The sequence below is a fragment of the Oryx dammah genome, unplaced genomic scaffold (assembly GCF_014754425.2).
Source record: "Oryx dammah isolate SB20612 unplaced genomic scaffold, SCBI_Odam_1.1 HiC_scaffold_4, whole genome shotgun sequence".
Classification (NCBI taxonomy): Eukaryota; Metazoa; Chordata; class Mammalia; order Artiodactyla; family Bovidae; genus Oryx; species Oryx dammah.
Genome location: NW_024070188.1, coordinates 83,039,178 through 83,064,760, shown reverse-complemented (window position 1 = coordinate 83,064,760; position 25,583 = coordinate 83,039,178). Strand labels below are relative to the sequence as shown.

Genomic DNA, 25,583 nt, shown 5'->3' with positions numbered 1-25,583 from the left:
GAAGTTTGGCAATTTACATCGATTCCCAATGGGACTGCTTGATCCTTAAGTTTCACATTTAAAGCATTAATAATATCCATAAGACAGCTCACAGGGTAAGGCTCAGAATGTTATCTATAGCCCTTGAGAAAGAACTAAGGGTCTTGACTGTGCTTGATGACATTACTATTATTTAGTCTCCTTTGATTGCTGTGCTTTGTTTCCGCATTTCTCACTTCTCTGATTAAACTCATTCTTTGACTAAAGTTTTCTGCAGACAGAAGGCAGGCAGAGGGCATGGTGATGTGGGGTGGGGGCAGGAAGCATACGGTCCTGTTCTGTTTCCGTAAAGACAAGGTTACGCCCAGATTCCCACATTTTCCTCTACTCTGTGTACTGAGACACTCCCAGGTCCTTAAACCAATGAAACCCAAGTCTCCATAATAAAATATACAGGAGCTATCCTGCTAGGGCACTCCACGACAAAGGCCTAAGGGAGGGGAACACGTGAGGTGAGGGTACAAACAACCGTTTCCATGGAGACACGCAAATACAATGAAGTCCAAAGGCAGTGTTGAAATGGATAGGGAAATTCACTGAATGCTGAGTTTTGTTTGTTCTAAAGCAAAAGCTCCTGGGTGGGCCGTTGAGTCTGTTCATGGAGAGGCCCAGCTCATGTGATGATGGAAGGCTTAGATAGGCCCTTGGGGCATTCAGGACCGGGGAGTTCAAAGAATCTCCCCTCCCTGAGTACCCTCCACAGTGTGAGGCTGAGAGATTCTGCAGCCCAGAAAGGGTCTCGCTGTTTACACATCGGGCTAACGGAACAGACCCAAAGTCAGGGATTCTCTTGGAGGGAGTCAATCTGTACCCTTGAATTTCCATCCTTCAGAGTTGACCCCACTTTAGTTAGAGTTCCATAGCTTGTGTGAATTTTCTACAACTTTTGTGAATCTAATCTGATGCCATTCCCTCTCTTCGTTTTCTTTTCACAGGTTTGGCCGTAAGCTCTGCCTCTTGATTACAATCCTCATAAACGCTTCATCTGGAGTGCTCATGGCCATCTCCCCAAACTACACATGGATGCTAATTTTTCGCTTGATTCAAGGACTGGTCAGCAAAGCAGGCTGGTTAATAGGCTACATCCTGAGTAAGAACACTTGTGATTGTAGCTGTGGGAACAAAGGTTGGCTAGCAAAATACAGTCAGTCTGGTGGGGGAAGCTACACAGAAAACTGGACTCAGCTTCAAGACAATGTTGAAAGATTTTTCTTTCTATATCAAAAGAGTTTCTAAAATCTTTTCACTAGACTCATTCTACATTCCTCCTAGAAAGAAAACAATGAAACAGGATTGAGAGTAAACAGTGCGCCATCCAAATTCTTACATAACACTTTAGGAATTTTTGTTTTCTGTACCCTAGGGTGTTCCATAGAGAGAAAATCTAGCCTACCAGGCTCTTCTGAATGTTGTTCTGCCACTAAGTTGTGTCTGACTCTTTGCAACCCCATGGGCTGCAGCACGCCAGACTTCCCTGTCTCTCACTATCTCCTGGAGTTTGCTCAAACTCATGTCCATTGAGTTGGTAATGCCATCCAACCATCTCATCCTCTGTCGTCCCCTTCTCCTCTTGTCCTCAATCTTCCCCAGCATCAGGGTCTTTTCCATCAAGTTGGCTCTTCAAATCAGCTGGCTAAACAATTAGAGCTTTTGCTTTGGTCCTTCAAATGGATATTCAGAGTTGATTTCCTTTAGGACTGACTAGTTTGAACCCCATGAACTTTAGTACCAGGCTATACAGAGAGAACATTCAATGAGAAACATGCTAGATTTATAAGAGACTATTAGTTTGAGTACATCCACTCTAGCAAACCACAGTTATCCTCAAATTATATGCAAGGAAACTGAGGATACAAGTACTGTGGTCAATCTCGGGTCCTCAGCAAGCCACTTGTAGGACCAGGAAAACCATTTACATCCTACTCATTAGGAGCCAGAGTTATGCTTAAGCTCTATGGATTATAGGAGAATATTTATATTATAACAGCAGAGCATCTTTAAAGTGATATTAAGAAGAATTACCACCACACTTAGATTTTGGGAATTGACTGCATCATTGCTTTTCTTTTGGGTACATTCAAGTAGCATTCACACAAAGGGAAATGGACTCTGAAATTTAAATAATAATAATAATACATCTCTCATTTCACACAAGAGAACTAGAATATCTGTGCTTAAAAATTGGCCCAGGAAATTATATAATTAAAAAAAAAACTAAAAAAAAAAAATTATATAATTAAAAAAAAAAAAACTAATTTAAAAAAAAAAAAAAAGGCCCAGGAGAGGGGCCAGTAAATTTGGGGGATTCTATGAGATGAGGAGGAAATGGCACCTTCAATACTTTTCAGTGCCTGTCAGGGTAGTCCCCTGATCTATGTGAGAACAACAAAGAGATGAATGCATGCGGTTATCTGATGAGGAACATGGCCTCTGAAGACATGATATCGAAATATGTAGCTTTTGGATGTAGATTTCAGCCTCCTCTCAGTAATTTCTCCTCCAGTCCCTCCAGTGTCCTTATGGTGCCCTTGCCATGCACCCTTTTTCTACTTTTCTACTTGCTACCCCAAGACCTCATCTATGACCCCAACCACTTTGAAAGACAGATGTTTCCATTTATTATGTACACAATTTCATCTCTATTTGTAAGTACTCTTGGATAGTTCACAGTACTTCACAGAAATAATTTCAAAGAACATTTCTATTTGGTTTACAAATAGCTGAAATCTTTAACATGATAACCAAACATTTCAAGCAAAATTCTGTGGTTCATGAAATAGCTGGCATGTCAATTTTAGAATGTCTGTGACATAAAAATGACTATTTCCTAAAGCCATGTACCATGGACTTCATATAGCTGTCATGGTGTATGGCATAGGATAAGGCAATAATTATGCCACGTGCAGTGTTATGCCTTTAAACCAGTTCTTGGAGAATTAAATACCTGATTCATGGTGTTTTCCAATTTCTAAGTTGTGAATACTCACACCATGACTGATTTTAAGATGCCAATGGGTTAAAAATCAGCTTGCAAAATTCCTAAATTTTTAAAAATTAGTTCTTGCCAGCCAGTACTAGCTGACTTCAGTCAACTTGGAAACCCACCCCTTAGGTTTTCAAGCCATTTGCACACATTAACAGGATGGCCAAGAAAATGTTTAACTCATGTTAAGAGGACATGAGCTATTATACTGAGCTATTCATTTACGTGAAAATCATCTATGCTCTAAATTCAATGCTTATTCCATGTAATGTGGGATTATGAGATTTTATATTAACACAATAGCAATAATCATAACAGAATAGGTCCCAAAGGACATTTAAATGTTTTCTAAGAGCTGTATAGAAAATTCTGGAGCTTGGACCACATTTTCGAGGTTGGCATTCTAGTTGTCCTATTGTTGGATCGCCAGCTTACTGTCGTACTGACTGGTGCTGGCCCTTTGGGTTCTCTCCACAGTTACAGAATTTGTTGGGCTGAGATACCGGAGGACAGTGGGGATTGTCTACCAAGCGGCCTTCACGGTTGGACTCCTTGTGCTTGCTGGGGTGGCCTATGTGCTTCCGCACTGGAGGTGGCTTCAGTTCACCGTGACTCTGCCCAACTTCTGCTTCTTGCTCTATTACTGGTAAGTCCACGTGGAACAAAAAGGAAAGAAACTGGAATATTACATCTAACTAAAAAGGCTCTCTTCCCCCAATGCACACCATCCATCCAGCCTAAGCTGCCCTTCACTCTTGTTTCACGGGAAACCCAGGTCCATGTTTCAGGGCTGAAAATGACAAGTTTCCACCTGTCTCCCCCTCTGGAAACCAAATGTTCTTTCACTTTGAACAAAGAGCTTTATGACTTGGATCTCACATTTTCACATTATTTATGTGGTTTTAAAAATTAGCTTCTAGTGGCCGTAATACCATTTGAAGAGACTGAGAATAGTACTGTTCTTATTCTGCCTCTCCTCAGAAGAAACTCCAAGATGGAGAAGGTGAAGGGTGACGCTGTTGTCACCACTTGCCCTGCCAGGTCCGAAGCAGACATCCCCAGTCAATCACAGCAGTTTTTACCCCAGATTAGGCCAATGTGGCACCCCAGTCAGACCATACCAATCAATCAGAGTTAACAGAGCAAGTGAAATGTCAGTCATTCCTGCCCAAGGGAAACATGGAAATAGCAGAAACTCTCAAAAACTCCTAATGTGAGGTTATCTGAGATAAAGTAAAAAGGGTGCTGATTATCAACCAAATCTCCTTTGCAAAAACCCACTTATTTACTTCCTGGACATAGCCACCTGTTCTTCCCTTACGTGCCTTGTCTAAGGATTTAACATCTAAACCCTTTCCAGGAAGCCTGTTTCTCCTCCAAAAGCCAGTAATATTCTGAGGGTGATTCTTAGCTCCTTCCCTCTATCCTTTCTACCCCATTTCTATCTCAGAATCCACCCCCTTGTTTTTTCCTGTTCTCATCAGGAACTCATTATTTATTGCCTGGCTTTCTGGACAGATTCATAACTGGTCTCTTTGGCATCAGCTTTCCTATCCTCTAGTCCATGCTTCGCATTGCACTGAAAAAACCCAGGTCTACCTCATTAGTCTTCGCCTTAAGTATTTTTCAATAGTCTTATTCTCCCCAGAATGACCTAATGCTTTAGCATGACAGGAAAGGGCCAGGTATTATCCAAGTTCTGACCATCTCTGAAGCACTTCTTGCCACTTTTACTCAATTGAGTCAAATTTAGTTTTCTTACTATTTCACAGGCCCCACAATAGAGCTGCTTTTTCAAAAGATCACTCAAGATGAAGAGTAGAAAACAGGTATTTGGGCTGTTTTTTCTCTTCAGATAAATATTCAGAAGTGGGATTTCTGGATAATACAGTAGTTCAATTTCTAATATTATTCCATACCTTTCTCCATGGTGGCTGTACCAATGTACATGCCCACCAATAGTTCACCAGGATTCCCTTTTCTCCATATCCTCGCCAGTACTTGCTATTTCTTGTCTTTTTGATAACAGCCACTCTAACAGATTGAGGCGATATCTCAACTGTAGTTTTGATTTGCTTTTCCCTGATGATTAGTGATGTTGAGCATCTTTCCATGTCCTTAGTGGCCATCTGTATATCTTCTTTGGAAAAATGTCTGTTCCAATGCTCTGTTCATTTTTGTTTATTTTTAAAATTAAAAAAAGATTTGGCCGTGCTGCATGTTTGAGGCCGTGCGTGGGCTTTCTCTAGTTGCAGTGAGTGGAAGCCACGCTCTAGTGATCGTACACGGGCTTCTCATCGCAGTGGTGGCTTCTCCTGTTACACAGCACGGGCTCTAGAGTGCAGCCTCAGTCGTTGTGGTACACAGGCTTAGTTGCTCCAATGCATGTGGCATCTTCCCAGACCAGGGATCAAACCCTTGTCCCCTGCATTGGCAGGCCGATTCTTAACCCCTGGGGCCATCAGGGAAGTCCCATTCTGCTCATTTTTAAATCAAATTGTTTGGATTTTAGCTCTCAGGTCGAATGAGCTCTTTATATATTTTGGATATCCACCCCTTATTCGATATATAGCTAGCAAGTATTCTCTCCCATTCAGTAGGCTGTCTGTTCATTTTGTTGATGGTTTCCTTTACTGTGAAGTCTCCACACAATTTTACTTCCTCTGTAGATAACAACCAAACCTCTCTATGTAAGGCCCCTCCCAGAAATTGGCTTGTGACCACTGAGCAGGTGGAGGGCCAAGTAGGATTTTCCCCTCTACTTAACAGCACTGATGACACTTTTTCTGTGCCCCAGGTGTGTACCTGAGTCTCCTCGATGGCTGATCTCCCAGAACAAAAATGCAAAAGCCATGAAGATCATTAAGCATATTGCAAAGAAAAATGGAAAACCCTTGCCCGGATCTCTTCAGGTGAGCCAGCGGCTGAAGTAGCAAAGCAGGGAACTGTGAAAAGGAGGAAAAAGCGTGCACTGTCTCCACAGGGAGCCGCAGAAGGGGCCCACCTCCCATGCACAGCAGGATATTTCTGTTGTACTAAGCTCTGTGGTTCCCAGTAGAATATTTTAAGCAGATGGGAAACATCAAAGGAAACCAAAAGTCATTTGAAAGTCAAATGAGGAGCTTCTATCTTGTTCATCTCTTGACTGTGTTGGCCCTCAGCCCCAGTACAGAGGGAAGAATCTTCAAACACCAATAATTCCTTAGAATTTTTAAAATTTTAGATAAAAAATTATCCCAAAATATTTTAAACACCCCCCTGCCTTCTTGAATAGAACAAATCAAACTGTCCATTTTCCGTGCACTTAGCATTTCCCCTTTAGTAGACCTCATCACCTTTAATTTAAAACTTTTCACCTGACAGGACCTAGTAAAGAGAAAATCACGCTTACTAGGAATTTATATTGACATAATAGCAAGTCATTTTTGATGAAGCTCTAAAATGGGTGACCTGTACAAATCTGAGATTGACCTGACATTCACAGTGAGAGACTCAGAGGCCTTTTTTCTTCACTTCCTCTCTGGGTGGTTAGAGGACCTATTGTTTTTTCTGCATGAACAACTGGCATAGCACTGATTCTTAGAATTCAGATCCTCTTGGACACTGGCCAGGGAATAAAACACACGTGGGTCACTGTCTGCCCTCACAGTCAGAGTTCATGTGAGGACGCTAAGTCCGGTCATTGCTGGTTCCCTGGAGGCTTCTTCCAACACCAGCTTGTCCGGTCCAGCATCGACTGTGTCCTTCTAGAGTGGGCTTCTCAATTCACCAGGGGAACCTGTGAACGTGCATTTCCCTCTGGCTGGGCTGGGGCCAGAGATTTTTCGCTCTTTATTATTTTAATATTTTATTTTATTTATTCGTTTGGCTGCACCAGGTCTTAGTTGAGACATGCAGGATCTTTGATCTTCACTGCAGCATATGAAATTTGGCATGCAGGACCTGGTTCCCTGACCAGGGATCGAACCCAGGCCTCCTGCACTGAAGTCTTAGCCACTGAACCACCAGAGAAGTCCCCAGAGACCTTTCATTCTAACAAGCCCCAGGTGATGCCAACGCTGGTCTGAGTGCCAAGGTCCTTGAGCAGTCTCCTATTGGGCCTCACTCAGGTCTGGGTGTGCAGAGAGGTTGTGTAAATGCCCTCAGCCCTCAGGGTCACTGGAGGACCTCAGTGTTACCCCACCACACTTTACCAACAGCATCCCATAATATATATGCATGAATTACCCCGCTTCTCTGTAGCCCAGTATCCTCTTCTGTGAGACGCAGCGAAAAACATAAAATCTAACTTGTAGGGTGGTTATATTGATTAAATGAGTTAATGTGTGTGAAGGGCTTAGCTAGCTCTGAGCACATTAAAAGCATTTAGCAAGTCTAAGGTATTATATTCCCTGGGTGACCCTGGGACGCTGTAATGAAATATACAAAACTATTGCTATTGTTTATATTCTCAGAGCCTCAGACCTGATGAGGAAGTTGGCGAGAAGTTGAATCCTTCATTTCTTGACTTGGTCAGAACCCCTCAAATAAGGAAACACACCTTGATCTTGATGTACAACTGGTAAGGATTATTTTCCACTTTAAAATCTCCCCAAATCCTTTTAATCTCCAGCATCCACATAGAGGGAGGGACCAAGAGTACCTTCAAAACGTAGCCTAGGTCCAGTCAGCATCAGTGGTGGATTGCAAGTGGGCTCATTTATATTTTTGTCAGGCAGATGTTGAAATTAGCTTACAGACCCAACACATAGACCACTATATTCTCAACCTTGGCTTTACCTTAAGAATCTCCTGGGAGCTTATAAAATACCAAGGCCAGACTCCTCTCCCACCAAGACACGGACTTGATTGTCAAGGCAAGTAACCAGGAACCAATACTTTAAAAATCTTCCAAGGGATTCTAATGTCACACTGAGACAATTGGTATAGATTTTTAAAAAATTAAGTGTAATTGATTTACAATATGTTAGTTTCAGTTATACAGCACAGTGATTCAAATATATGTATATATGCTTCAAATTCTCTTCCCTTAGAGAAGCAGTAGAAGTGTTAGCCACTCAGCTGTGTCTGACTCTTTGTGATCCCATGGACTGCAGCCTGCCAGGCTCCTCTGGCAGGAGTCCATGAGAAGGAGAGGAGTTCATGAGAATTCTCCAGGCAAGAATACTGAAGTGGGCCGCCATTCCCTTCTCCAGGGGATCTTCCTGACCCAGGGATTGAACCTGGGTCTCCTGCATTGGCAGACAGATCAGATTCTTTGCCATCTGAGTAACCAGGGAAGCCCTGGCAGGTTGTTACTAAATACTGATAGAGTCCCCGGTGCTATACAGTAGGTCCTTGTTGCATAGATTAATTGATATGAGTATAGATCTCTACTGCAAGGCCTTTTCTTTTCCACCTGGAGAAAATGTAAATAAGTAAACTTCTCAAACAAGACTACCCGACAGGTATAACCGCTGACTCCACATCCAGTAGCAAGTCTGAGCATCCTCACTGCCTGCAGACTGCTCCAGAGCGCTGGGCCGCGGGCTCCACACCAGCCTCTGCACCACGCAGCACGCTTTCCCTTCACTGAGTGACATCACTGGGCACAGAGCAGCCAAATGATGCTTCACAGTCTCTGACAGAAGGGGACGTCCCTGGTGGTTCACGCTCCCACTGCAGGGAGCACGGGATTGATCCCTGGTCGGGGAACTAAGATCCTGAATGTCCTGCATGCCACACGGGACAGCTAAACAATAAAAGACTATCCACAGTCACTGACAAAAGCAAAGCTTACCAGGAGTTAATTTAGCAGCCTTCACAATATTGCATGCAAAATGCATCGGGAAACCCGGCCTCATTATCCTCATATTTTCCATTGCAGACATTCAACACTTTCAGTCAACAAAACCAAAAACATCATCGAAGTCTTGTTTGTGAATGGATAAACAACAGGGACCTACCATATAGCTCAGAGAACTAGATTCAGTATCCTATGATCAACTATAATGGAAAAGAATATTAAAAAAGAAAGCATATATGTATATAACTGAGCCACTTTGCTGTACAGCAGAGACTGGCACACATTATAAATCAACTATATTTCAATTTTAAAAATTAACTAATTTTAAAAATGTTGTCTGTATCATGTCAGAAGATAAATCATCAAAAGTGGGGCTGTATCCATTTGGGAATTTGGTTCCCACTTGGTCTTCCCACTGTGTTCCTAATGTGTGCATTAAGTAGTCATTAGAAGACCAGAATGGAGAAGGAAATGGCAATCCACTCCAGCACTCTTGCCTGGAAAATCCCATGGATGGAGGAGCCTGATAGGCTACAGTCTATGGGGTGGCAAAGAGTCGGACACGACTGAGCGACTTCACTTCACTTCAGAAGACCAGAAAGAGAAAAGATTAACAACCACTTAATAACCTGAAACAGTTTTACTAAATAAATCCTTCCACGAAGACATTGCTTCTCGCCTTTCAATTTGGCCAGGGAATGTTAGCCTAATTCTTTCCCTTTCTAGACTCTGCGGTTACAGCCAGTCACCATAATGGGTCAGATGGTGTAAAAGCAGTGGAATGGAGGGAAAAGCAATAAGATGACAAAGAAAGGTGTCCTACAGTCAAGCTTTTGGTGACTTGCTCACGGTGCTTGTCTTGATCTGAGCTCTCCTCTTTGCTCAGGTTCACGAGCTCTGTTCTCTACCAGGGCCTCATCATGCACATGGGCCTTGCGGGGAGCAACATCTACCTGGACTTCTTCTACTCTGCCCTGGTCGAGTTCCCTGCCGCCTTCCTCATCATCCTCACCATTGACCGCATAGGTCGCCGTTATCCATGGGCTATATCAAATATGGTGGCGGGGGCAGCCTGTCTAGCCTCGGTTTTTATCCCTGAGGGTAAGTGCCCAGCCAAGCTGGGGTCTTATCTGCCAAGGCCCTAAGAAGGGGCCAGGGGCGAGGGCAGGGGGAGGAAGCGGGAAGCATAGCCCTTTGATAGGAAGACCATGTTTTTCAGCATGGAAGTCTGTTTGGAAAGAATGAATGAAATATCTGGGACTTTCCTGAGTGAACGCATATGGCAACTCTGCCTATAAGAGCCATGGCACCCCTTGATGGCCTGATGTGACATAATCACCCCCACTGGCTCTCTGAGTTGGGCTTCCCTGGTGGCTCAGATGGTAAAGCATCTGCCTGTGATGCAGAAGACCTGGGTTTGATCCCTGGGTTGGGAAGTTCCCCTGGAGAAGGACGTAGCAACCCCCTCCAGTACTCTTGCCTGGAAAGTCCTACGGACGGAGGAGCCTGATAGGCTACAGTCCATGGGGTCGCAAAGAGTCGGTTCTCTGACGTAATACAACAAGAGAGGCTAGGAGGACCCATGCCTCAGGCCATCCAGCTGGGCCAGCACAGAGAGCAGGCTCTTTCTTCTGGGTCACCTCTGTAGACGAAAGTTGGTGGAACTTTGGAAGTGAGTGTCATTCTGGTGTCATTGACGACTGAGGTCTAAAGTGAGGAGTGTGTTAGAACCGTGAGGCTAACACAAGCAGACACTGCAGATTTTGCAGAGCCACCCCGAGTCTGCAGAAGCACCGACGGTGCACTCTTGTCCCGTTCTGGCAGATGCACCATCTCCTTGCCCCTCCCCTCTGCCCCCGAGCCCCTCTGGGCGACCCGGGAGCCTGCACAACACGCGTCAGCCATGTGTTTTTCCCTCAGATCTACACTGGCTAAGAGTTATGGCTGCTTGCCTGGGTCGGATGGGGATCACGATGGCCTATGAGATGGTCTGCCTGGTCAATGCGGAACTGTACCCCACGTTCATCAGGTGCGTACGTCCACCTCAGTGCGAGGAGGGCAGCTGGGACATCTGTTTACTGGTGAGAATGACCACAGGTGCCAACAGAGGACAACTCACCTTTTTTAAGAAATTTATTTTATTGATGTACAGTTGATTTACAGTGGTGTGTCAATTTCTACTGTACAGCAAAATGGTTCGGTTATACATACATATATACATTCTTTTACATATTCTTCTCCATTACAATTTATCACAGGATGTTTGATCCAGTTCGCTGTGCTATACAGTAGGACCTTGTGGTTGATCCATCCTGTATAGAATAGTTTTGCCTCTGCTAACCCCAAAGCCCCAATCCAACGCTCTCATGCCTTCCCATGCTCCTTGGCAACCGCAGTCTGGTATCTGTGTCTGTGAGTCTGCTTCTGTTTTGTAGATAAGCTCATTTGTATCATATTTTAGATTCCACATATAGGTGACATCATACGGTATTTGGCTTTCTCTTTCTGACCTCCTGCACTTGGTATCTCTAGGGAAGTCACCTTCCTTTTCGAGAGGATGGGACCATTTCAAGGCAGTAGGCAGGTCACACCTCACACTCCCCGGCTGGGGTAAAACGCAGGAACCACGTGGGGAGAACGGCAGCCATTGCATGGCGAGGGATGACCGAATGGCCACAGGCGGGAGAACAGCCCATGCAGGGTGGCAGAGCAGAGGGAGGGCAGACGGTGATGAAAGTACAAATCCAAAATTGCCCCCGCCCCCGGTGAGACATCTTCGAGAAAGTTAATGTAAAACAAGTACAGCAGAACACGAATGGAATTCTGTATCATTTCCGTGAAGACTTTCAGCTCGCACCTGGGTTAATGATTGGGGGAGGTATTTAAGGCAGGGGGTGGGCGATAACTACGGCCCTGTGATGAGCAGAAGGAAACACGGATGTCCCGCGTTTCAGGAACCTCGGGGTCCTAGTCTGCTCCTCCATGTGTGACATCGGGGGCATCCTCACCCCCTTCCTGGTCTACAGACTCACCGACATCTGGCACGAGCTCCCCCTGGTGGTTTTCGGTAAGAAACCCTCAGAGATGTCCGAAGGAAACCTGTCTTTTAGGGGTCTCCATGTTTCTACCTCCAAATTAGTGCTCTCCTTGCAGGTAACTAGTAAATGTGACTCGTCATTGGTACTACTGACAGTGTGGCAACACCAGTGTTACTAACAGCATTAGCAGCCGCTAGCACTCAAGTCTGGGAACCCAGGAGGACCCACACCCGTAGAGACGCAAAGTCCAGGGCGAGTGAGGTGGGGGTTTCCTTGAAAAAGACCCTCTCCCCTCACTGATATCTGCCTCCTTGTCCAGGAACTCATTCTTTCTATCTCCTCTAGGCCCAGACATTGGAAAATCCAAACTCTTTTTACTTTCTTACTTCAAAAGAAGCAGTTAAAATTTTGCCAAGGGCAATTTCAACACCCGGGGAACAAAGACCAAGACTGGGAAAAGCACACTTCCCTGGCGGCCCAGCGGTTAAGACTCCGCGCTCGAATCCAGGGGGCCCAGCTTTGATCCCCGATCAGGGAACTAGATCCCAAACGCTGCAACTGTAAGATCCTGCATACTGGCAATGAAGGCCCAGTGCAGCCAAATAAATACATTTTCTAAGAAAGAAAGAAAACGCGTTAGCATGACAGGAACACCTGTAGGGGTGCTGGCGCCCTGTCCTCAGGTTCCTCAGTGATTAGACTGAAGGAGCTAGGGCAGAGTCCTGCCGGCCGACCCTGAAGGAGGTATGGGTGCTGAGTCCACCCCTCCCAGACCAGCCGCAGGAGAGAACGGGAGGGATTAACCTAATCATCACCACGTCCTGAACCCTAAGTCTGCAGACTGAGAGGGGCTGGGATCCTGGGAGGTTCCATTCACCCAGTATCCACTGCCTCTTCCCCCAGCGGCAGACAGAGGGACAGGTGCCCTCCTGGGCATCCCGGCAGACACGGCTCCAGATCCACACACGTAATTTCACCCTCTCAATGTGTCAGCTCCCGGGGTCTCCATGCACCCGCTCCTGTCTTCTTTAAGACTCCTTTTGAGTCTTTGTTTTAATTTGACAGAAATGGAACGCTTTCCCCACAGGCATACAAGACAGTCTGGGGGAGGAAGGAGAAGACTATCTCAGACGACAGCAGGGGGACAGCAAATGGCTTTCCCCCAATCCTGCGTGTTGTCACACCCACGTGTCTCTGCTCATTCCTTCTGCTCGAGGGACTTGTGAGGGCAGAAGCTTCCACTGTTGTAGATTTATCAGCAAAAACTCCAGAGCATTGAGAAAACCCACCCTCGAAAGAGACCTGACGAGTGTTTCCATGTTCCAACTTAATAACAACAAGATGGCCAAGTTGATAGAACATGAGGTCTCTATCCCAAGGTAGGCAGAGTGGCTGAGAGCCCTGGGCCCAGACTCCTTCCTCCCCCAGTACTGGCTGAGGGGCCTGACCCCAGGACCCCCTTTCCATTTGGGGAGCACGTTCTGGTCTCTTCCTTACACTCCAACCTCGGCCACTCCCCTAGGTTGGCAATGAGTGGTCCACGTATCTGTGGGATATTTCTGGGTAGAAAATAGATACTCCTTAGTATCTATTTTGTTTCTGTTAGTACCACTTAACAACAAGAAAAATATGCAAAGTCCAGACCCAGAGGAACTCCCCAGATCTAGACCCTCCTTTGGGCCCTGCCTGTCAATCAAAAAGATAAAGGATTTTAACTGCATTTCAAATTTGAAGTAAGCAAAGTGTTAGTGGCTCAGTCGTGTCCAACTCGTTGTGACCCCATGAACTATATATAGCCTGCCAGGCTGCTCTGTCCAGGGGATTCTCCAGGTGAGACTACTGGAGTGGGTAGCCATCCCTTTCTCCAGGGTATCTTCCTGACCCAGGGATCGAACCCACATCTCTTGTGTCTCCTGCATTGGCAAGCGGGTTCTTTACCGCTAGAACCACCTGGGAAGGAGACAATTCCCGATTTTATTTTGCTGGTAGTTTCCTTCTCTCCCCAGCTTTTAATAGCTAGCAGGAAGCAAAGCGAGCAGTTTTACACTTTTTCTTTCTCTTTTCACACAATAATGGTGTGCAAATTGTGCTCTAGTAATAACCGGAAATGGTCATCTAGAAGCTTGAAAACCAACACACAAATACATTGGAAAAGTTCATGCCATGGGCCAGGCACTTTTCTAAGCACCTAACAAATATGAACTCATTTCAGCCTCATAACAAGCATTTGAGGTGGAGACACCATCCCACGTTCTGCAAAGGTGCCTGGAGTATTGGGAGATCTTAGAACTTCTCGGGGCTCTAAGACCAGTGCTCGGGGTGTCAGCACTCGGGGTGTCAGCACCCTGGTGCCCAGAGCTACAGCCGGTGCCCTGAACCACTGCGCACTGGAGGCCTATATTTCTATTTCAGTTTTAAGGCTGCAGAAAACGGAGTCCAGCAGGCATTTTTTTGAAACCCCCAAATAGTGAAAAACCCACATCCTACTTCTTGCATTCTATGATAGAAAATATATAAAGATGTACCCTGGTTCGATTCCTGGGTCAGGAAGCCTGGAGGAGGGATAGGCTACCCACGCCAATATTCATGGGCTTCCCTGGTGGCTCAGATCGTAAACAATCTGCCTGCAATGAGGGAGACCTGGGTTCAACCCCTGGTTTGGGAAGATCCCCTGGAGGAGGGCATGGCCACCCACTCCAGGATTCTTGCCTGGAGAATCCCGTGGACAGAAGAGCCTGGTGGGCTATAGTCCATGGGATCACAAAGAGTTGGACACAACTGAGTGACTAAGAACAGCATAGCACGTGTGTTTGTGTGTGTATGCATGTATATGTATATATTCTGTGTATATATATGTATTTGTGTGTATATATATTCTTTTTATGTATATTTAATTATATATGTATATATATGGTATTTTTATGTATATACACACATATGTACATCTATATACATTTAAAGTCTATATATAGATATACATAAAAAAATACATGCATATATACATAAAGATACTATATGTATATATATATAAAGACTATATATAAATGTATACATTTAAAAAGCTATATATATTAAAAATAATATATATTTATATGAATCACTTTGCTGTATGCCTGAAATTAATACAACATTGTAGATCAACTATACTTCAGTAAAATAAAAAATAAAAAGCAACAATAAATAAAAATAAAATAAAAAGCCTGGCTATACCATTTAATGCTGTTATGAAGTTATATGTGATTCATTACTTTTATTTGCTAGTAACAATCCAAGTTTCTAACTCATTTTCATTACTAAGTGCTTTATGTTGGCAGGGCTATATTCTTTCTTTTCTTAGCATTGTTTTTTTTTTTTCAGAGTTATTTTCTAACTCTAAAGTGTCTTAATATCATGGCAATGTCCTCTAGCCTAGAATAACTTTGACTCAAAATGCGAAGTATTTCATTTCCCTATAAGGAATTGTAATTCAGCGGAGTTTGGAACGGGCAAAATATTTATGATGGGGAACAGGGCAGTCTGAGATGGCAAAGGAATCTGTAAGTATAGGAAATCATCAAAAAAATTTTTTTAAGAAACGAGGGGAGCTCTAATTACAGAAAGGGCATGCATCAACCCTGAATGTGATCTTTGCCTGTTTGGTTTTCAGCTGTGGTTGGCCTGATTGCTGGAGGACTGGTGCTGTTGCTCCCAGAAACCAAAGGGAAGACTTTGCCTGAGACCATTGAAGAAGTTGAGAACATGAAGAGGTAGGGAGTTGAGATTTCTTCATGAACTATTCCATACTTGTTTGGGGAAAACTCTGTAGCCGGCTGGAAAGAAAGATGAGGTTGAATCTATCCCTCACACTGTACACTGAGATCAATTCAAATGAAATCAAAGATTAAAATGTACCAACAAAGAAACAGTAAAAAATAATGAAGATATTATAGGAGAAGACCTTTACCCTTTCACAGTGAGGAAAACTTTTAAAATCTGACCAAAAATATCCAGGACCCATTAGGAAAAAAAGTTCACCTTCAAAAAAATTCAAAACTGTGTTGAAAAACTTCCATAAGCTAAAAAAAGATAAGCAAACTTAGAGAAAATGTTTACTCCTCCAAAAAGGGCTAATTTTCCTAATGTATAAAGAGTACTAACAAATTCATACGAAAAATCACTCAGTAGGAGAAAATGGACAAAGGACTTGAATACATAATTTAGTGAAAAGAAGAAAAAAAACAGCTCTAAAATATATTAATATGCCCAATCTCCTTCATAGTAAGAGAACTGCAAAGTTACCCTGCACTATTATTCCCTGGGATTGTCAAAGATCAAACTGCTTGAAAACATCCAGTGGACCCTTGAACGGCACAGGAGTGAGGGGTGTCAACCTCCTATGCAATCAAAATCCACTTACTTTCAGTTCCCCCAAAACTTAACCGCTAATAAGTAAGTGTTAGTCACCCAGTCGTGCCCAACTCTTTGCGACCCCATGGACTGCAGCCCACCAGGCTCTTCTGTCCATGAGATTTTCCAGGCAAGAATACTGGAGTGGGTTGCCATTTCCTTCTCCAGAGGATCTTCCCGACCCAGGAATCAAACCCAGGTTTCCTGCACTGCAGGCAGATTCTTTACCGACTGAGCTACGAGGGAAGCCCCAACCGCTAATAATCAAAAGCTTATGAATCACATAGGGCAGTCCAGACATATCTCGTATGTTGTATGTATCATATACTGTGTTCCTACAGGAATCTATAGAAAAGAAAATGTTATTAAGAAAAGCATAAGGAAAATAAAATACATGTACAGTGCTATGCCGTGTTTTCAGGCTTCTTGGGTGGCATTAGTGGTAAAGAACACGCCTGCTAGTGCAGGAGACGTGAAAGATGCAGGTCCGATCCCTGGGCCTGGAAGATCCCCTGGAGGAGGGCATGGCAACCCACTCCGATAAGCTTGCCTGGAGAATCCCATGGACAGAGGAGCCTGGCAGGCTGCAGTCCATAGGGTCGCATAGAGTCAGAGACGACTGAAGCAGCTTAGCACCCACTTGTTTATCAATTCTGTAAATTTATAAATTTACATCATCTGTTTATAAGACAAATCATCTATCAGCACCTACATGAACATTTTCCTATATGATACAAAACACCGTAGGACTTCTCTGATGGCTCAGTGGTAAAGAATTGGCCTACCAATGCAGGAAACGTGGGTTCAATCCCTGATCTGGGAAGATGCCACAGGCCACAGGCCACAGGCCACCAAGCCCATGCGCCACGACTATTGAGCCTGTGCTCTAGAGCCTGGGGACCACGACTGCTGAGCCCACATGCCACAAATACTGAAGCCTGCAAGCCCTAGAGCCCGTGCTCCCCAGTGAGAGAAGTCACCGCAATGAGAAGCCCACGTACCACAATGGAGCGTAGTCCCTGCTGCTCGCCAAAGCTAGAGAAAAGCCCACGCAGCAAGGAAGACCCAGCACAGCCAAAACTAAATAAATAAAATTAAAAAGAAAACACTAGATTTTACGTGCATTAATAACAAGTGACATCAAAAAATGAAAAGATAATGTAAAAAAAGAAATCCATATTTATTTACACATATAGTGATTCACGGGCTTCCCAGGTGGCTCAGTGGTAAAAAAAAAAAAAAAAAAAATCCACCTGCCAATGCAGGAGACACAGGTGTGATCCCTGGGTCGGGAAGATCCGCTGGAGGAGGAAATGGCAACTCACTCCAGTATTCTTGCCGGGGAATTCCCATCGACAGAGGAGCCTGGCAGGGTTGCGAGTCAGACACGACTTAGCGACTGGATCTCGGCCACCATGCAGGGATTCAGGCACTGATACCGAAGCAGTATCTGTGGTGGCTTTATGGCTGCCTACTATAATCGGCTGATGCTATTGCCCTCCGCTGCTCACAGCAGCCTAGCCTATACACGAATGGATGCATTAATATGAAATTTCTGTGCCATACGTATTACAGTCATATTCATAATACAGTATTGGAAACATTTGTTACATTTTAAAAAAAAAAACACTTACCTGTGATGATAAGCAGTTTCTCCAGTACGATCGAGAGAGGCATAATGTAAGATAATGTAATTCTTTGAAAGCAAAATTATAAAACAATAAGAAAATGAATACATTATTAATTAATTTTGTATCAAATATCACTCACCTTATGCCTATGTAGGGATAGACTAAAGTCTGTGCGTACATGCGTGCTCAGTTGCCTCAGTCATGTGTGACTCCTTGCAACACTATGGACTGTATTTCTCCAGGCTCCTCTGTCCATGAGATTCTCCAGGCAGGAATACTGGAGTGGGTTTCCATGCCCTCCTCCAGGGCGTCTTCCCAGCCTAGGGATCAAACCAGCACCTCCTGCCCTGTAGATGGATTCTTTACTACTGAGCCACCAGGGAAGCCCAGACTAATGCCTGCATATACTTTATGCATTCATGATGTACTTAACTTTTTCTTAGTTTTTTCAAAATTTCTAGGCTACAGGTTTCATCTGAGAGTTTTTCAAATTGTCACCAATTGCCAAAAAATTTACAATTTTTTTTATAGAAAAAAATCCACATGTAAGTGGGTACATGCAGTTCAAACTTGTATGTTCAAGGATCAACTGTATTGTGTCGGTAAAAGATGTGGAGAGACAGGCAGTGTCCTTAAAATCTTTCTGATGGGCAGTATGACAATAGTATCAAAATTGTATATGTGTTTACTTTTGTATACAGCAATTCCATACTTGTAGAAATTTATGTGTGTAAAATGGTGTTTGTACAAGATTATTCATTAAAGCAATTTTTATGTATCAAAAGAGTGAGTACAACATAAATGTCGATCGACTGGGAGACCAATTAGGTAAATTATGGTATGTCATTCAGTAAAATTCTCCATGGTTATTAAAAAGAATGAGGCACCTTGATATATATACACTGATAAGGAAAATTTCCCAGATGTATTATTAATGGGGAAAAAAAGCAAAACATAGAAAGGTATATAATCATTTGTGTACAAAGAGCAAAATACATGTATGTGAAACTTAAATATATATTAAACATATATATAAATTATATATACAATTTACTTTATCTCTGGAAGCACATGCGTAACATTGATCATCTATGGAATTAGATGGCTATGGGATATAAGTGGAAGGGAGACTCTTCAGTGCATACTTTTTGCACTTTCTGAACGCATACAATTCTATTTTAAAAGTAAACCTTAAAAAATAAAAAATAGAGACTTCCCTTTTGGTTGGTACAGTGGATAAGAATCTGCCTGCCAACGCAAGGGACACAAGTTCAATCCCTGGTCCAGGAGCATTCCACTTGCCACAGAGCAACTAAGCCTGTGGGCCGAAACTACTGAAGATGCACACTCTAGAGCCAATGAGCCACAGCTACGGAGCCCGTGTACCACAGCTACGGAAGCCCCCATGCCCGAGAGCCAGGAAACCGCAACCACCGAAGCCTGCATGGAGCAGCTACTGAAGCCCATGGGCCTAGAGCCTGTGCTCCACAGCAAGATAAGCCCCCTCAGGGAGAAGCCCCATGGACCGCAACTAGAGAGCTGCCATCGCTGGCTGCAAGTGGAGAAAGCCCAAGCACAGCAACAAAGACCCAGTGCACTCAAAAATAAATAGATAAAACAATTTTTAAAAAATCTACATACAGAGAAACATATGTGACACACACCCCCATGAATCTGTTTATGTGACATGCTTAGCTATAACTGTGTTTTATCCATAGTCCATTTTCAGCCCGCTGATGCCATGAACTGAGCTGAATTGTACCCATGCTACAAACCCTTTACATTTCATATATTCAATACTTGGGCAAAGGTCACAGCAGAAGAGTCACAGTGGTCTGAGGCTTTTCCTAGCACTTGGAAGAGGCTTTGAATTCAGCCAGGGGTCATACCCTAGCAGTTGATGGGACACTGGGCTCTCAAGAGCCTTGCCTGGCCCACATAATTTTTTTAAGTGGGAAATTCCACATAAACTGAATTTCCAGAATCTGTTTCATTTTTTTAAATCAGAGAATTGGGAAACACTGAGCAGGCAGTTTCCTCCTGTTTACAGTTTGGAGGAGCTGAGTGGTGACAGCTCCACTCTTTAAAGGGCATGCCTGGGGAGCCAGCCACAGGCCTGCCTTCCCTATGCTTGGTGCCTAGAACACTTTTGTTTTCCATCTGGTGAATGTGGACCTTTGAGTTTGAGAGCCTTGATCTTGATCAACCAACCCCCACAGATCTTGTCCAATGCATCTTCCCGTGCACATGAGTGCCTCTCCTGGAGGATAGAAATTCTACATCGGTTATGGTCATGTCCCTAGAGCTAAGCATAGTCCCTGCACACAGAGAGCAGGCGCTCTTCAAATATTTGTGAAATAAATGCAGAGCTCCTTCTACAGCACCCGTATGTGGGGTGCCCCTAGGTTTTCCCCTGCCAGTTCCAGTGTCAGCAAGGCAGCAACATGTGATGGTGAGGAACAGGCCAGGGCTGATGCCAGAACCCAGCCTCTGTGCACTGACTCAATTGAATCTCAGAGACAGAGTTTTGGGGTAAAGTAGAAAAGAACAGCTTTTTTTGCAGGTGTCGAGCAAAGAGTCCAGGGCAGCTAGTGCTTAAAAGACCCAACCTTCCTAAAGATTTTCAAGGAAATGTTTATAAAACAAGGTGAGGGAAGGGGGTTATGGGGTGTGTGACCATCTCATAGACATTCTTCTGATTGGTTGGTGGTGAGGTATTTGGGAGTCAGCATCATCAACCTTCTGGTTCCAACCAGTCTGGGGTCTAGAGTTTATGGGCAGCATAGGTAGTTTCTTCCATCTGGTAGGGTTTCAGTATCTGCAAAACAGCTCAAAGGACATGGCTCAGAATATTATCTATAGCCCTTGACTTTATTTAATGGTTAAAGTATTATTTTGACTTGCTTGGCTGTTTTTCTTTTTTTTCTGCATTTTCTCACTTCTCTGATTAAATTTATTCTTTGACTAAAGTTTTTCTACAGACAAAGGCAAGTGGAGGTCATGGGTGGGTGTCTATTCTGGAAAGGCTTCATAGGGTCCTGCTGGGCTATGGGTCCTCATATTTCCTATCATGTTATCTTCTCTCTACTAGGGCTCAATTTTTCATCTGTCAATGGAACAAGAGTTCGTATTCATTGAATTTTTGTAATGATTAAATGGGACTTCCCTGATGGCTCAGCAGGTAAAAAAATCCACGTGCAACACAGAAGATGTGGGTTTGGTCCGTGAGTCGGGAAGATCCTCTGGAGAAGGAAATGGCAGCCCACTCCAGTATTCTTGCCTGGGAAATCACATGGACAGAGGAGCCTGGTGGGCGGATAATGCATGTAAAGCGCCTGGCTGTTAGTAAATGTTCAATAACCACCAAGACTATTCATAGAAGTTTTCACAGCTGTTTTACAAAACAATAAAATAGGTACTCAGATGGTTTATTGGAAATCAAATTTTTAAATATATACTGAATGGTTTTGAGACAGGGAAGTGAAGCTCAGTGATACACCCATATGCCTGTACTTGAAAGAATTTTTCTGTTTTTATCAGACTGGTTCAAAGTAGGCTAAAGAGATATTTTGCAATATTATTCCTATTGTTATTTTATGTTCTTGCTAACTATGCCATCTGCAAATACATCTATGAAGATTTGCACTTTTCTATCCTCTCTATTGTGTAACCCAGTTCACCTTTCAAAGACAGAAGAGAGATGAGTAGGGTTCAGAGCATGACAGGAGGAGCATGTGAGAAGATGGAGACTGAAGCCGAACTGGGTGGAGGCTCCCATGCAGAGAAAGATGAGGAGGGGCCAGCTGGCGGGAGGTAGAAGCACCCAGGAGAGGGGGCAGCTGTAGTTGGCACCTGGGGTCAGGCACGCTTCTCACTAGGTGTGGAGAGCCGACCCAGATAGAGTGTCCCAGGCACTGAGTGAGCATGGGCAAGACCAGGGAGGACAGGAACCCCACCACCACTCAAGTTATTCAGTCCCTGAGCCCATCCTAGATACAGAGAGCCTTCTGACTTACTAACATACACCTATTTCACCCCTTCAGCCTGTTTCCTTTCCTGTAAAATTGAGCTGCAATAGCTTACATGTCCTGAGAGCTTTCATCTAGTGCTTTGCAAGCCCTTCTCCTGTATCACCTCATTTAATCCTTGCAACAACCATAGGCAGTAGGTAGTATTATTAACCCCATTTGACAACAGAATAAAAAAGAGAGATTTGCCCAAAGTCAGTAAGTAACAAAGCCAAGGTTTTAATCCTGGCAGCCCAAGGTCAGGGTTCACGGACACACCTCACCCCAGAGGGCTGAGTTCACGAGAGGAATGAGGCGTGCAAGGTGCCCTGTGCAGGTCTGCCTTCAGTAACCAGCACCCTGGCTGTTCCTGCTGCTACTGCGATTGTTGTTGCTGCTTTGCTGCTATTGTTGTTGCAGCAACAACAGTTTCTGCTGCTGCTGTTGTTGCTGTTACTATTTCTGCTGCTGTTACTGCTGCTGTTGTTACTATTACTGCTGTTGCTATTGCTGTTGCTGTTATTTCTGTTGTTGCTGTTGTTACTGCTATTGCTGTTATTGTTGCTGTTGTTGCTTCTGTTTCTGCTATTGCTGCTGCTGTTGATGTTGCTGCTATTGCTATTGTTGCTGTTGTTTCTGTTACTGTTGCTGTTGTTACTGCTGTTGATGCTGTTGCTGATGTTGTTGCTGTTACTGCTGCTGCTGTTGGTGCTGTTGCTGCTGCTGTTGCTGTTGTTTGTCCTGCTGTTGTTGTCACTGTTGCTGTTGTTGCTTCTGTTGCTGTTGTTGCTGCTGTTGCTGTTGTTGCTGCTGCTGTTGTTGCTGCTACTGCTGCTGTTGTTGCTACTGCTGCTATTGCTGTTGCTGGTGGTGGTGGTGTTGCTGCTGATGTTGTTGCTGCTGTTTTTGTTGCTGCTGTTGCTGTTACTGCTGTTGCTGATGTGTTTGTTGCTGCTGTTTTTGTTACTGCTGTTGTTGCTGCTGTTGTTCCTGTTGTTACTGCTGCTGCTGTTGCTGTTGTTGCTGCTTCAGTTGCTATTGTTGCTGCTATTGTTTCTGTTACTGCTGTTGTTGCTGCTGTTGTTCCTGTTGTTACTGCTGCTGCTGTTGCTGTTGTTGCTGCTTCTGTTGCTATTGTTGCTGCTATTGTTTCTGTTACTGCTGCTGTTGCTTCTGTTGCTGCTGCAGCTATCATTTTGGTTGTTGCCACTGTTGACAAGGAGGCCCTTGGAGCTTGGTTGTTGAGCTTGGGCCCCTGCATCTGGAGTCTGAGAGGACTCCAGAGCCACCTGGATTCAGGCGAGCTTCTGCTCCTCTCTGTATCTCAGATGGATCTAGAGACTGAGGCAAGACTAAGCCCCTCCAGATGGGGGGCATTCTATGAGGAGCTGGGGGACTCAGGAGCAGCCCCAACCTGGGTTTCAGTATTATAAACACAAACATGCCAAGAGGGTGTGGCTGGGAACAGCAGAGTGAAGAAAGCAGCATTTTTACATCAATGTCAGCAAGATCCTCATATTCACAAAGACAAGATGACTGAGAAAAGTTGCAATTTGAAAAAATTTCTGAATTAATTTTTATTTGTTCCTTACTTTTACTGAAAAGTCAATAATCTTTGATAAAATGGTTTCTCAAGTCCTATTTGCAGAACAGATGATAACAGTGTCTATATTTTGCATTCATCTAAGTGATAGAAAATCAAATTTAGATATTTACTATGTTCTCTATTACAGAGAGGAGTGAAACACCTTGAATAAAGAATGTGGGCCAGTCCCACTCCTAAGAGAGCATTTTAGGAATGACTCTATCCACATCAGCTGCTCACAATGCTCTGTCCATCTTCTTTTTGAGCATCACCACAAGGAACACTTGGCAAGACTGATCCTGGACAAAGCTTATGCTCACTTGTTGCCCCATTTTTCCATTATCCACTTTACCTTGATTTTCAGTTCCTCATAATCTCTTTCTCCTCTCTCCTTTTTTGTTTTATTATTGCAGGTCAGGAAAAAACAAAGAAAAGATGATTTACATTGAAGTCAAGAAACTAGACACTCCACTAAATTAAGAAGAGAGAGCTGCTCTAGTTTGCTTTGATGATAACAAGGCAAGAATCAAAGATTTCTGCTCTCATCACAAAGCCTATACATGTCAACCTTACTTCTGTTTGGACACTATTAACCTTGACCTATAACCAAATGGAGTCTGTCGTACTGCTGTATGAAAATCCGCCTCTAGGATGAGGTCCTGCAATCTTCACTTGCTTGAACACTTCCAACAACCTCATCTTACATAGGTAGCTTAAGAGGGGATGCCAGTACTCCTCTGGACCAGATATTTCCAGAGTAGGTTCTCGAATATCTCAAGGGAGAAACAAAAAGTCTGTCTAGGAAAGAAATAGCTTACACATAAAAAGAATGTCAAGATTTTATCATTTAAATCAGCAGAAATCTGGCTACAAGTTTAGGAATGAATTGTAAAGATACAAGGCCCAGGAGGATGAAACATAATAATGAGTCAGGCAAGATTTACTGATATGAGTGCTCTTACCCAAGGTTCTAGACTTAATGTGCTGGCTGGAGCATCTAGCATCAGCTCCAACAGTTAGCAGAAAAAATATATTTCCACAATTTGAAATAAGGAGGACTTATTAGGCAAAAGCATAATCCAAGAGACATAAAGTGATTGATTGATGTGACGACACAAAACAAGGCTAAATTAAATGAGGCTAGCTGTTCACCACAGCCCCAAAAGTAAATTTAATGGATGAGTGACAGATTCGGGGAAATATCTGCCACATATAAAATATTAAAGGGCTAATATCCAAAATAAATAAAAAGCTACTAAAAGTCAATAAAGAAATGATAATCCTTTAGACAGACCATAGGAAAAAAAATAGTTCAAGAATACAAAGATATTTATAGAAATAGCTTTAAAAAATGGTTAGGTTATATATATATAAAGGTGTATATCCTCACTGTTAGGGAAATAATAATGAAATATTTTTACTCTTCAGATTAATTAATAAAATTAATAAAAAATAAAATTGAAAATATCAAGTATGGAGGAGGATATGAAAGAACTTTCTGCGTTGCTGGCATGCATGAGTGGATTGGTTTAGTCTTTAGAAAGCAGCTTAGCAGTGTCTGTGCACATATTAGAAATGTGCACATCTGGACCCAACAATTTCACCACTAGGTATCTATTTTTGAGAAACACTAAAGTGTATACAGATTCACCTCGGAGGTATTCATCATTTGTTGATGAGAGCAAAAATTGGCAATAACCAAAGTCCTTGTATGTGAGGAATGCTTAAATAAACTATGGTATATCAACTCATCAGTTGAAAAAGAGTGAAAATGATATATAGCTACTCCATATAAAGACCTTCATGGTGAAGGGCTAAGGTGAGTTTTGGAATAAGGATGTAGAAATAATAGGACATGCATCCGACTGATGATCTAGGGGGAGGGATGGGACTGGCAGTGCACAGGAACGACTAGAGAGATTTTACCTTTTCTGCAATTCTTGCATTTTTATTTTTTCATGTGCTGATCTGTGGCATGCTCTTGCTGGTTTAAAAAATAAATGATTAACTGGGAAATAGTTTGATGATTTCTTTAAAAACTAAACATGTACTTACAATATCACTCAGCAATTGCCCTCCTGGGTATTTATCCCAGAGAAAGGAAAACATACATCCACACAAAATGCCAT

At 43.4% G+C, this 25,583-nt stretch overlaps 1 protein-coding gene across 1 annotated transcript in view; it reads left to right on the top strand.

Annotated features, from left to right (window-relative positions):
* SLC22A2 (solute carrier family 22 member 2) overlaps positions 1-25,205 on the top strand; it is a 32,217-nt gene extending 7,012 nt beyond the window's left edge. Inside the window, exons 3-11 of the mRNA XM_040238929.1 lie at positions 975-1,129; positions 3,500-3,668; positions 5,820-5,934; positions 7,477-7,583; positions 9,694-9,908; positions 10,728-10,836; positions 11,762-11,874; positions 15,492-15,591; positions 23,868-25,205. Of these exons, the coding sequence (XP_040094863.1) occupies positions 975-1,129; positions 3,500-3,668; positions 5,820-5,934; positions 7,477-7,583; positions 9,694-9,908; positions 10,728-10,836; positions 11,762-11,874; positions 15,492-15,591; positions 23,868-23,934 (1,150 nt within the window). The 3' untranslated portion in view covers positions 23,935-25,205. The remainder of the gene's footprint in view (positions 1-974; positions 1,130-3,499; positions 3,669-5,819; positions 5,935-7,476; positions 7,584-9,693; positions 9,909-10,727; positions 10,837-11,761; positions 11,875-15,491; positions 15,592-23,867) is intronic.
* The last annotated feature ends 378 nt before the right edge of the window (positions 25,206-25,583 follow it).